General features: G+C 41.0%; 1 protein-coding gene and 1 pseudogene across 1 annotated transcript in view; one reads left to right on the top strand and one right to left on the bottom strand.

Moving 5' to 3' along the window:
- The window catches only part of Mcf2l2 (MCF.2 cell line derived transforming sequence-like 2), a 236,592-nt gene that overhangs the window by 198,864 nt on the left and 24,343 nt on the right, over positions 1–13,385 (bottom strand). The window contains exon 2 of the mRNA XM_077795511.1: positions 7,172–7,255. Within this exon, the coding sequence (XP_077651637.1) occupies positions 7,172–7,255 (84 nt within the window). The remainder of the gene's footprint in view (positions 1–7,171; positions 7,256–13,385) is intronic.
- On the top strand, positions 8,233–8,557 carry LOC113178742 (V-type proton ATPase subunit G 1 pseudogene; annotated as a pseudogene).

Here is a 13,385-nt window from a genome sequence, read left to right on the forward strand (position 1 = left end):
TACCCCACTTCCCTTGAATTTACCTTGTTTCTGATTCACCGTTTCTGGCTATTTCATTCAAATGGAGTCATGATATGTGGCTTCCTGTAATCAGGCTTTTTTTAATCTGGTGTGACATTTTTGAGACTCATCTGGGTTGTAGGATATATCAGTACTTCATTCCCCTGTCTGGATAATATCCTGCTTAAGGACATACCATACTCTCTAGCCATTCATCAGTCAGTGGACATTTGGGCTGTGTTCACTTGGGGGCATTAATTAATAATACTGTTTGGGGCTGGGGTTGTAACTCAGTGGTAAAGCACTTGCCTAGCACATGTGAGACACTGGGCTCCATCATCAGCACCACATAAAAATGAATAAAAATAAAATGTCCATTAAAAATAATAATAATGTTCATCTACAGCTAATTTTTTAAAAATAATGTTGTTTTGAACAATCCTGTACCAGTCTTTGTGTAAATATATCAGGGTAACTTTTTGATAAAATTTCTAAAGCATTTCTTCTTAATTTTTATTAAGGTGAAATGTATATTATGTAAGAACTGAGTAAATACTACACAGTCCTAGGAAGGACTTCTTATTTCTCACTTGTACATACATATCTGGGATCTCTATGTGTAACTACATCAATACTATCTTCTTAAAGTTTTCTTAGGGTTGTTTTGTCTTATTTTTGAAGTGCTGAGGATTGAACCCGGGCCTTGTGCATCCTAGGCAAGTGCTCTACCACTGTGCTATATTCCCAGTCCAAGATTAATTTATCCTTAATGATATCTAATACCTGCATTTGTATGATAATACCCCAGGATCAATTACTGAATCCATTTAGAAGAAGAAGAGGAGAGGGAGGAGAGGAGTGAAAGGGGTAGGAAGAGGAGGAGAAAAAAAGGAAGGAAGGAAGGAAGGAAGGGAAGGAGGGAGGAAGGAAAGAAGAAAGGAAGGGAGGAGAAAATGATTATTCCAAAGTTCCATTCAAGGAAGACAATGAACCCCAAATTCTTTGGTAAAAATGGTAACCTAAATAAAGTAAATGCCATGCTTTCTAGTATGATTTTTAACTGTTCATTAAATGAAATACAACTAGCTTGACTGCAGCAAACACTTGTAAGTGCTAGGGGCACTAGTGGTTCCTGAGAGGGCCTGAGTGGAGAGTCAGGAATGCTGGGACATTCTATAGGAGGGTGGTGAAGACCAAATACCAGGACAGAGTTTGGCAGCTACTGTTATTGGCCTCCCCAGTACTTATTTTCCTTTTCTCTTCCCCCAAGGAACAGGTTTCAGCTGGGAAAAATGACACAACCATTCCCAGGGAGGTAGTTTGTTTCATTTACTTATTTATTTATTTAGCAGTACTGGGGATTGAACCCAGGGCCTGGCATGTGCTAGGGAAGAGCTCTACCACCAAGCTACATCTCCAACTCTTTTTATTGTTGTTGTTCTTGTTTAATTTTTTGAGACAGGGTCTTGCTAAGTTCCCCAGGCTGGCCTTGAGCTTGTGATCCTCCTGATTCAGCCTCCTGAGTCACTGGGATTACTGGAGTGTCCATACCTGGCTTCTTGGGGTGGGTGCACTTTGGAAATCCCAGAGCCTGGGATACTAAATGGCCCATTAAAAAACAAAGAATTGAGCCTGGCACAGTGGCTCATGCCTGTAATCCCAGTGGCTCTGGAAGCTGAGACAGGAAAATCGTGAGTTCAAAGCCAGCCTTAGCAATGGCAAAGTGCTAAGCAACTCAGTGAGCAACTCCTGTCTCTAAATGAAATACAAAATGGGGCTTGGGATGTGGCTCAGTGGTTGAGTACCCCTGAGTTGAATCCCTGATACCCAAAAGAAAACCCAAAGAATTGTCCACATACTTTTTGATTCCTAAATGTCTTACTAGGTAGAGATTTAATAGAAGTGAAGACTCCACTTGTAATGCTCTGAATGTAGACTCTGTTTTACATATAATCATAAAGCATTTTAAAATAGTTTTAATAAATACTGACTTTTCCAGGGATGCAATTACCCTATAAATTAAAGGAAGATAGCATTTGTTCAGAATTTAAATTTGACATTTGTTTATCTTTCAGAAAAAATGCTAGCGTCACACCACTCTGCATGTCTACATGGTCTGATCACCCACACTACAACCAGAATTTGCAGCAGTCACATCTTCTTGGTTACCCAACTACAGGAGTACTATTTCCTCATTACTTCTTTTGAAATACATATTGTTGAAATACATGCTAATTTGCTATAATTACTTTCCTTTATTTCCTCTTTACATGGCAGTGGGGACTCCACAAGCCTAAGAATGCTTTATGCTTTGATTATTCATCATTATTAAAGCTACTATAAAGCCAGGTACACCTGTAATGCCAGCAACATGGGAGTCTGAAGCAGGAGGTTCACAATTCAAGGTCAGCCTCAGCAACTTGGTGAGGCTCTCAGCAACTTAGCAAGATACTGCCTCAAAATTAAAAAAAATAAAAAGGGTTGATGTGGGAGCTGCCTATCCGTGAGCTGAGCATCCCCTCTCAGCCTTGAGTAAGGGGGTGTTGGTCTGGCATCACATACCATGTGCTGTGCCAAGCAAGTGGCCTTCACTTTTGCTCAGTAAAGAAGTTTGCTTCAACTCTGGACTTGAGCATTACCCAATGGGATTGGGCAACCCCCTTGAAACCTTATCCCTGCCTTATTTGGTACAGAATATTCTATAGAAAATCCTTTGTTGTCTTTTCCCTATAAATAAAGGGACTCTGGGTGCACCCACTCTCTTGCCTTCCAGCATGGAAGAGGACTCTTGAGGTCACAGAGCAGTCCCACCCTCTATCTGTAAAACTCATTTATCTGTGTTGTATGATTTCTTGGCCATTTTCTTAGTTTAATGTTGCAGCTAGCTCTTTTACACCCAGTTCATCTCATCAGTGCTGGTCGCTGGTAAGGGGCTGAGGATATGGCTCACAGTAAAGCATAGCTAGATTTAGTCCCCAGTACCCCCCGCCCCTGCAAAAAACAAAAACAAAAACAAAAACAAAAAAACCATAAACAACTATGAAGGGAGGGTTCAGGTACAACGATTCTAAGGGAGAACTAGCCATTAAAAGAAATATTAAAGAATAATTCCTCATAATTAAAAGAAAGGCATTACGGCAGACACTGATAAATGGCTAATTTTTCATAGCCCCCCTTTCCCAAACCATTATGGCAGTTAGAAGGCCAAGTTCTTGCCTTCTCAGATTCACTTGCAGCTAGGAATGGCTATATAACATAAAGTTAGTCAAAAGCTTCTGGAAGAGTTCCTACTATCCTGACAAAAGGAACAAAGAAAGCAAGCATTGTTCCTTTTCATTCTTCCTCCTTTGGATATAGCATTGATGTCTGAAGCAGCAACTGCCATTTGTGATTAAAATTTAACAAACAAGGAAACATTAAGAGAATCACAAAGATAATGGCCTTAATATCATTAAACCATGATCTAACACCAGGAATTCGTACCTTCAGATATCATATTATGCAGTTTAAAGTCCTGTGGGCTAAGGTCTTTCATAGCCAGATATCATGCTGGGCACTTTCCTTTAATATAACCCATTTTACAAATGATAACCTACTAGTTGAATGTGAATCCAGAACAGTCTCAATCCAAAGTCTAGAGTGTTTGTCCCATACTAACCTGCTTATGTTTCCTAGTAAAGCCCCAAACTTAGATATATCCCAAGTTCCCTGTGAACAGGAAGGGTGTCTGCCATGCATGAGCTGGATGGTGCCCGGGGCTGGGGTCCCTGGTGGTTCTAACCTTAGAAGAAACCATGGTGAAGGAAAGGAAGGAGCCTCTGGATGGTGAAACCATCTGGCCATAAGTCTGGCCACAAGTCAGGCTTCCAGCAGTGAGTCTTTGCTCCCCTACCAGCCAGAACAAGAGCTGACTAGAGTCTCATGGAGAAAAAGGCTACATCCTCACTCCACAGCCTTCCTGGTTGATGGGACCTCTGGCTCTTTCCAGAGCTCAGTGAAATCTGGAAAATTCTGCAGCTGGAAAATATTCACTCTGCTTACCTGAACCAGGAAAAGAAAACTGCTGTGCCTCTGAGCAGAGGCTGCAGCCTTAGGACTGCCACAGCCATGGAAAAGACCTCATCACAGAGATCTCTGCTTCCTGCCCACAGCGTCCTCCTTGCTGACATTTGCTGTCGATGCCAGGCCGAGAGGGATGGGTAGACTGAAGAGCTAGCCTCTGATTCCAAAGAGCTAACTCAGGGCTGGTAGTCTGAGAACCTGCCATCTTGCAAGTGCTTTCACAACAAATCCACACTTCTCTCTCACCAGAGGGGCAAACTTGATGAACAAAAGAGACTCAGAAATGAAGGGTTATCTTTGCCATGGTCAAGTGCCTTTCCTAAAGGAAAGGTGGCTCTTGGTCCAGTGTGTTTTCACAGTTCTGTTTCCACATTCAGGAGTGACAATTATCTTTATTCCTGACTTAACAGTGGCATTCTACACATATTCACTGTGACCATGATTTTGATTCCTTGTAAAAACTCTATCATACTGAAAACTAGCTTTGGTGACACAACCCCAGGATAAATATTTTATGGGAATTTAAAATGTATCTAGATGCAGCCACAGCAATGTTTATAGCAGCTCAATTCACAATAGCTAAGTCATGGAACCAACCTAGGTGCCCTTCAACAGATGAATGGATAAAGAAAATGTGACATATATACACCATGGAATATTACTCAGCTATAAATAAAAATGAAATTATGGCACTTGCTGGTAAACAGATGGAACTGGAAACTATCATGCAAAGTGTAATAAGCCAAAGAACCACAGGCCAAATATTCTCTCTGATATGTGGATGCTAACACACAACAAGGGACAGGGGAGAAGAGAAGTTCATTAGATTAGACAAAGGGGAATGAACGGAATCGGGGGAAGGAATAGGAAAGATGGTAGCATGAATCGGACATAACTTTCCTATGTTCATATATGAATACATGACCTGTGTAACTCCACATCATGTACAACCACAAGAACGGGACTTTATACTCCATATATAAATGATATGTCAAAATACATTCCATTGTCATGTATAACTAAAAAGAACAAATAAAATAAGTGGAGAAAAAGATGAACATTTATCTGGCAGTTACAGCACTATGTATCTGTCATGCATTGTGTCATTTAATCTTAAAATTTATGATGACCCCACTGTACAAATGAGAAAACTGAAACTTCAAAAAGTAAAGTGACACTGCTAGTTAGCAGCAGAATCCAAATCCTTATATAGAGCTATATGGTGTCTGTTTTTCTCACACTGCCTCTAAGAAATAAGAATGAAGGCCTGGGGCTGTAGCTCAGAGGGAGAGCGCTTGCTTCTCATGTGTGAGGCACTGGGTTTGATCCTCAGCACCACATAAAAATAAATTATTAAAATAAAGGTTATGTGTCTCTCTACAACTAAAAGAAAATAAAAATAAAAAGAAGAATTTTTTAAAATGCTTTAGTAATACTCAAAAGGGATAAAAATGAACCATTAAATTATAAATTAATGGGGCTGGGGATGTGGCTCAAGCGGAACTCGCTTGCCTGGCATGCGCGGGGCGCTGGGTTCAATCCTCATGCACCACATAAAAATAAAATAAAGATGTTGTGTCCACCAAAAACTGAAAAATAAATATTAGAAAATTCTCTCTTTCTAAAAAAAATTATAAATTAATCAGTCACTGGACTCCTGTCTGAGATGAGCCATGGTGTAATGATAAATGTCAGAATCATATATTGTGCCAACAGAGTTTCCGGTCCAAGGCTATAGGAATCCACCCCAGCTGCTCCCCACCATCCCTGCAGACCCTGATGCAGGTGGGCCCTGGGGCCTTCTGTGTTGCAGGGTCACAGCTCCAGTTTCTAGGAACCCAGAAGACAGTTTCCATCTTGCCTTTTGTCTTGCACAGCCTGGACTCGCCACAGGAAGCTGAGAGCACCTTCAGGGGGCTGGTTAGGTGCTTCCCAGGGCCATTGCTAGGTCCTAAGCTGGGCATTGAGGAGCAGTGAGTCCACTAACCTTCCAGGGTAAACCAGAGGACTTAGATAATTTTGTACTGAGCATCTTTTATGTTTCATTCTCTGTTCTAAAGTCTGGCAATACAGAAACAAGAAAAAATGAAGACCCTGCATTAATGGAGTTTTCACTTGAGCAAAGATCGGGCAATGTTCTAGATTGTATACAATATTCCCACCCAGGATGTAATGCTGGAATGGAAAGAAGTATCCCAATAAGTGAAATTACATTTTCTTCATATTAGTGGGCTGAGGCTTTGAAGCAGATTAAATATGATCTGAGAAAGGGAAAATAATGTGACTTCCTCATATTCCCAGTCATGGAGTAAGATTGATACCGACTGCACATTCTCTCCATGATGTAACTAAGATGGTTTTAGGTTTATTTTTTGCTTTTTCCAGAACAGGTGTAAAAGCTCAAGAGTGACCGGCCACCCTATTCCTCTGTGTGGGAGTCAAGGGCCTCATCTCACTATTGTAGGTTTTCGAGTTTGGTTTTACTATAATTTATTTATAATAATTTGGTGTCATCCCTAGTTTCAGGAATTGAAGTGATGTCAACCTCAACTAAATGAATGAAAAAGAATGTTCTCAAGTGATAATAACTTTCCCAGGATTGTGGATGAGCTCAGGAAATTTCTAGTCTCTTACTAGACTATATCCTCTTTAATTCCAATCTAACGCTGGATGGAAATCTCCTTAGAAGAGATGAGAATAAAAGACAAATGTCTCAGAGAACAAATAACCTCAACAATGCTCATGAGTCCTTTCAGCAAGACTCCCCAGGTTGACTCCTGGGAGAACATCAATAGGACAATGGGAGAATTCACCCTGGTGGCTGATCCAGCAGTTATTTCTTTGTTCTTCTTCAAGATCTTTCCAACTCTGTTCTTTACAATCTCAAGGCATAAACTCCCTTGGGAAAGATCAAGATTGTCCCCAACAGAAAAGACAACCACTTCCATGAGCTCCTGGCTATGGCCAGCAGGATATCCTCACTACATTCCAGTCCTGGCTGAGGCTTTAGGGGTGAGTGAAACACAAGCCTAACATTCATCAGGGTTCCAGAGACTGGGCTCTTCCTATAGGAATCCCAACAAAACGTGCAAATGAATTTGCCCCTTACCTGAAAGAATGGCAAATTGCCGGTGAAGCTGTTCTATTATGTCCACTGCCACCAAAGGTCTGACTTCCTGTTGCATAATTTCATCTGTACAAATGAAACACAAATCAGGTTAAACCCTTGCATATTACAAAGAGGAATTAAAACACACACACACACACACACACACACACACACACACAGGAAGGTTCCATGACTGGGGAAACCTGAGACTTATCAAGATATGGCTATGGGCACATTATTCTCTTGATCTGCAGGAGCTGCAGGGCTGTATCCGGGTTTTGTGTGGTGGGAAGCTTATACACACAGGCATGGGACACGTGCCTGGAGCCCCTCCCAAGGAGAGGGAAGTATAGGAAAAGGCCATGAAATTAAGGCTCCCACAACATCACAGTAACCCTGCTGGATGGATTCATTACCCAGGCAGCCAATTGCCTATTCCTTTGGGTCCATAGAAGGACATTTTAAAACCAAAATCAGTTACCAGAGCTCCTCTCAAGCTGGGTCATGAAATCAATCTGGAATTCATTGATTTTTATTTCCCTCCCTTTTTCTCTTTCTCTTTGCCTCCATTTCTTTTTCCCCCTTCCCAGAGTAAGGAGCCTCTTCCCACTGCCAAACAGGGCAAAGGAGGCACTCTTCAAGTTGCTATTTAAATATTCTCCTTACTAAATAAAAGTATACAGGTTTCCATTGCAAAAATTCAAACAGTTCAAGAATACACCTACAACTACCCTCTAATCCGAACAAGTGACTTTTAAGTCTATAAACTTAATTGGCATTTATAGGGGCTCCCAGACCTACTGTGGAGAGTCAGCCAAAATAGCCTAAATAAAAAATATGGTAAATGAAACCTGCCTCTCATATCATCTTAGCACTGAATCCTATGGAGTATGGCTTGTTCACTCTCCTCATGTGTCCGACTGGGGACTGCAGGCAGATGCCTCTGCCCAGCATCATAAGAGATTGTTACAACCCAATATCATTAGTTTAGCAAAAGATGGACATTCAAAATACTGTGGGCCATCGCATAGAGTTAGGCTGGGCCTCTGAGTCGCACAGCCATGACCAGTCAGTCACAGGGGATCCAGCAAAAAGCAGGCTGCAGAGAAGATGTCCAAAGCCCACAAGTGAAAGAACCAGAAGCTGAAGCAGGCCAAAGCAGCCTCTCAGGCTGAAACTGAACAGAGGGAGAAAGAGTTCAATGTCAAGGAAGCTGTAGCACTGACATCCTGTGGCAGCTCTGAAGTGAGAATGAGACCCAGGAAAAAATGACTACCCCACAGACCTGCTTCCAGCAGAACAGGGGGATGCAGTCTTGAATAATCTCTTGGCCTTTGTCTGCAACATGCAACCGAAATCCATGAAAACTACCATTTAAATGGATAGGAGGAAAAAGAAGCCCGTTTCCTAGATAGGCACTTCAGAACATGAAGAATATGAAGCTTCAGCAGAACTTGAGTTCTATTCTTACAAAAGGCATGAAATTATTTCTCTGTGAGATAAAAGGTCCCTTTTGGAGAATAGCAAATCTAGCTTCTTTGTATAGCCTTAGTCCTTATCCAAAGGTGTTATCTTTTTACTTCATCCTTCTTAGAAATTTAATAAGTATGTGTTGTCTGTTTTCCTATGCCTTCAGCTCAAGCAATGGATGTATCAATGTTGAGCTTTTCTTTCTTAGATTTAGTAGGGAAAAACAATTATTTACAGAAAGAAAAGGATTAAATATTTTCCCCTTATACTTTCTTGAAGGTCGGGGCTTTATCTATGAACAAGTAGTAAATAGTTATTTGTAATTTATCTGAAGCATCAGCAGCCTTAAATTCATCCATTCTGACTAAGGGTTTGAACAACAAATACTAACATACTTGTTAGGGCTACTGTTAGTTTATTTTAATCAAAATTACTAGATAAGAGGATTCAAGGACTTGTTACATGTTATCATTTGGAGTACTGATAATCATTTAAAAGTAAAGACTTTGCTATACAAAAAAAATTTCAAAATACTGAATGAGTATCACTTTACCATCATTGTTAAGTTGAAAAATCCTAAACCAAACTATTCTAAATCAGGAACCATCTATATATCCATTTGGGAAAAGGGAATTAGGGAGAAGAAGTAAGCCGAATCTCTTAGCCTGGGCTGGGGAGAGGAAGGCATTTTCATGTTCTCTCTAGAAAGAGAACTCTATTATCCTTAGTTACATATTTTCCAGGGACTCTGGCTTTATCTATTTATTTATTTACTGTACTGGGAATTGAACCCAGGGGCACTTAATCACTGAGCCACATACTCAACCCTTTTTATTTATTTTTAAATTTTGAGACAGGGTCTCCCTAAGTTGCTTAGGGCCTCTGTAAGTTGCTGGGGCTGGCCTCCAACTTGCAGTCCTCCTGCCTCAGCCTCCTAAGCCACTGGGATTATAGGCATATACCACCACATCTGGCTTTCCATGGACTCCTAAAGAATGAACTAGTTAATGTTTCTGTAGCAGTTAAACATCTGGGTAGATTAAGGTACAAACCACACAGCCTTGCGTACTGATTCTATTTGGAAAGATTTCCTACTGATTCAGGAGGGAGTTTTGGAAGCATTATGATATTGACCAATCAGAAGGTGATATTTGGGAAGCTCCTCCTGGCACCTTGGTTCCTATTCTCAGCTTTGGTGTGAAGGATAAAAGAGTTGATTTTTGTGGAGATGTACACAGTAGGTACTCAGTAAATGCTAATTACATCTGTTACTCTGAACAGACAGGTCTTTCCCACATTTCTTTCAGAATTGTGTAGGAGTGGGCCCACTACCAGCTAAAACCCTAGGATCCTCCTCAATGAGTGAATTCCAACTTTTTTTTTTTTCTGGAAGAAAGGACTAAATCCAAACTAGAGCTCCTTCATCTTAATCCCCATTCCCTACTCAATTTGCCAAAATTCAAAGAACTTCTGCATCATTAATTTGGGTGGGTATAATAACAATGATATTACTGTTAATTTGGGTAGGTGTAGCTATTATAGCTACATTTTACAAAAAGGAGGACTTCCTCTGTTAGAAACACAAATGAAATGATTTCTGAGATTTGCTTTAAATATTCCAGTATTCTCCTCTGCCAAAAGTGTTCCTGGGGTGGGGGAAGGCAAAAAAACCAAGATTGACAAAATGTGCATATTTATTGAGGCTGGTTGAGTCCATGGGGGCTCATTATACAATTATCTTGCATATGTTTCAAATTTTCCATCATAAAATGTAAAATACTAATGGACAGTAACATAATTTCAGCAGAAAAAGAAGTTATATGACTGAAGAGTTGCTTCAAATGTAATTTTACAGGGTCCTAGGAAAGTGACGTACTCAAAAATAGAGCTTGGTTGTCATTTTTTCATACCTGAAGGAGCATATTTAAGAGATGATAAACCCAGAGGAAAGCAAAAAATCATAAAGTGCAACTTATTATTCTTATACCTCTTAATTGAGATATCCATTAAATTAAGCATCTTAAAGAGATAAAATCTGAAAAGATCACAGAAATGAGGGAAACAAATCATGCCCTTGCCCCATTTCATTTTCTAAATGAAGAAGTGGAGACCTAAAGAGATTCTCAACTTGCCTGTGGTAACACAACAAATGAAGCATAGAGCCTGGGTCAGTCATGGGTGATCCAAATTAACCAGACATAATGAAGTGCCTTGACCCTTGGCCTTCAGGTGCAGAGGCCCCTCTCCTCCCCACCTCTGACAGGCTGACTAGTAGCCCTTAGCCTGGAAATCTGAGGTTCGCACAGATCTTCTCAACAGCCTCATGTGGCTATCTAATTTACAAGATTAAAAGTTATGATTTCTCTTTCTAATAATAGAAATGAGCTGGTGCGTCTCTGGCCCAGGTTTTGCTGATCATGCCTGGCCCCCAGTCTGGCAATGATGTTACTTACTCTTGAAGTCTTCCTAAAACAGAAGCCATGTGACCCAAGTTGGCCACCTGCAATAGATCAGGAGCTTTCTTAGATTTGGCGTCTGACTCAGAGGTGAGGACTGCCAATACACTCGACTTTAGTGATGCCTGGGATTTGTGGGCCTGCTGGAATAGAGGCATGCTCAGTACTGGCCTTCTAAACAAGGCCTGTTGATGCTCTGTACCAATAGACACAGGGCTAGCCCTGCTGTTGGCAGGACTTACCCTCCCATATAGGTGGAGTCAGGAGAAGTACCCAAGTTCCTTGGTCCTAAAGGAACTCGTCCAGCTGCAGTGGAAAAGTCCTGGCTTCAGATACAGACATCCCCGAATACAAAGACCCTCTCTGTCACCTTCTAGCAGGGCAACCAAGTCAAGAACACTGTAAGTCTCGTTGTCCTCTCCTGGGAATGAATTTCCTTCTCTCAGGAGGAGCTGAACATAACCAAAGATGATCCTCCAGGGTTGGGTGCCTGCTTCACATCTACCCTGGCCTTCTGTCCAGCATGCAGGCTTCTCGCTTGTTTTTTGATACTTTTGATGGACGTGGATTAGGGGAGAAACCTGTCTCTTTATAAGCCACAGGAGACAAAAGGGAAGCATTAACTCAGATTCAACCCAATTTCTATCCTGGGCAAAGTTACAAATATACTAGAAAAAAATGCCTTTTTCTATCTCCAGTAAGTGTATAGAAGCATGACTGTCTTTTACCCTAACTAAGATTTAAGAAGTACAGAAAGTATGAAAGGCCCTACACAGCCTCTGGCCTCCTAGATGACAATAATAGTGCAGCATGTTCCATGGGAATCCAGATGTAGGCAGCGAGCAGCAGCCCTGGGTCACCCACTTCTCAATCTGAGATGGAAACATGAACTCTGAGCAGGACCTTTGTTTACTAATGATGAAACCACACTGCTCACAGTAGAGGGCAGGAAACGGGCTGAGACTATCTAGGTGCTGAGTGATGTGACTGGAAAGGAATGAAGGGCAGTGAGACCCTGAGCCTCCCACTCTTCATGTTCTCAAATTCTTGTCTCATTGTGATCTAAAAGACACAAGTATGGTGGTGGTGGTGTGTGGGGGGGATTAACTTTTTTTTAATAATCTGGACCAGAGAAGAACAGTAGCCCCAGATGTGGCAGATCCAGTGACATCCAGTGCTTTGCCCAGAGAATCAGGTGGACAGACGCAACAGAAGGGTCTGTCACTTAGGCCTCAACACCTGCATCTGTAGCAACTGCTAATCAGCAGTGGACCAGGATCTCCATTCCTAGGTATTGTGTCACTCACAGTCCTCTGTTAATAGCACCAATACAGCACCAGCTGTGAGCCAGGCACTAACAACACACTTTACAGATTAACTGGTTTACTTACTTAAATAATGGCAGAAAGGGGATAAACCTAGCACTCAAGTGAGCCCCTCCCACCAGCCCTGCCCTCCCATGCCCAATACATCACACCTGACTGCCCAGGAAACATCTGGGGACAAGAAGCTAAGAAACCAGCTGCTGGGCTGGTGCAAAGCCACTTGAGGGCACACTGCCTCTCACTTTTCCATCTTACTGATGGAGAAATACATTCCCTTTCTGGACTTTGTCCTGTGCTACAGTGATGCTAAACCTGATCCAGACCAACAACTTCAGTGTCACAGTCTTGTCCACTAATTAAGAATGAATAAAATACATTTGAAAAGTAGACAGAAGAATTTTTGGAGGAACTTTAAAGTTTTTAAGAATCAAGAACACTAAAACAATATCCAATTCCCTAGCAGTCAATTAATGGAATTTAAAAAGCAATTGAATACAGAATGAACATCCCTAATCTGAAAATACAAAATCTAAAACATTTTAAGCACTGACATGACACCACAAGTGAAAAGACCCACACCATGAAGCTTTGTTTCATGCACAAGATTATTTTTAAAAATTGTATGAAATTAACTTCAGGCTACATGTATAAGGTGTATATGAAAATAAATAAATTTCATGTTTCAACTTGGGTCCCATCCCTAAGACATCTCATTATGTATATGCAAATCTTCTAAAATATGAAAAAAATATGAAATCTGAGACACTTTCTAGTTCTAAGAATTTTAGATAAGGGATACTCAACCTTCATCTCATTTCTTTGTTTCCTTTTCCTTTTTCTATTTTTAGTACTGGGGGATTGAACCCAGAGCCTTACACATACCAGGCAAGCACTCTACCATTGAGCTACAATCCCAGCCCCCTTGTATCTTATTTCATCCATAAAATAAGTTGAGATTCTAAC

Source organism: Urocitellus parryii, chromosome 2, assembly GCF_045843805.1.
Source record: "Urocitellus parryii isolate mUroPar1 chromosome 2, mUroPar1.hap1, whole genome shotgun sequence".
NCBI lineage: Eukaryota > Metazoa > Chordata > Mammalia > Rodentia > Sciuridae > Urocitellus > Urocitellus parryii.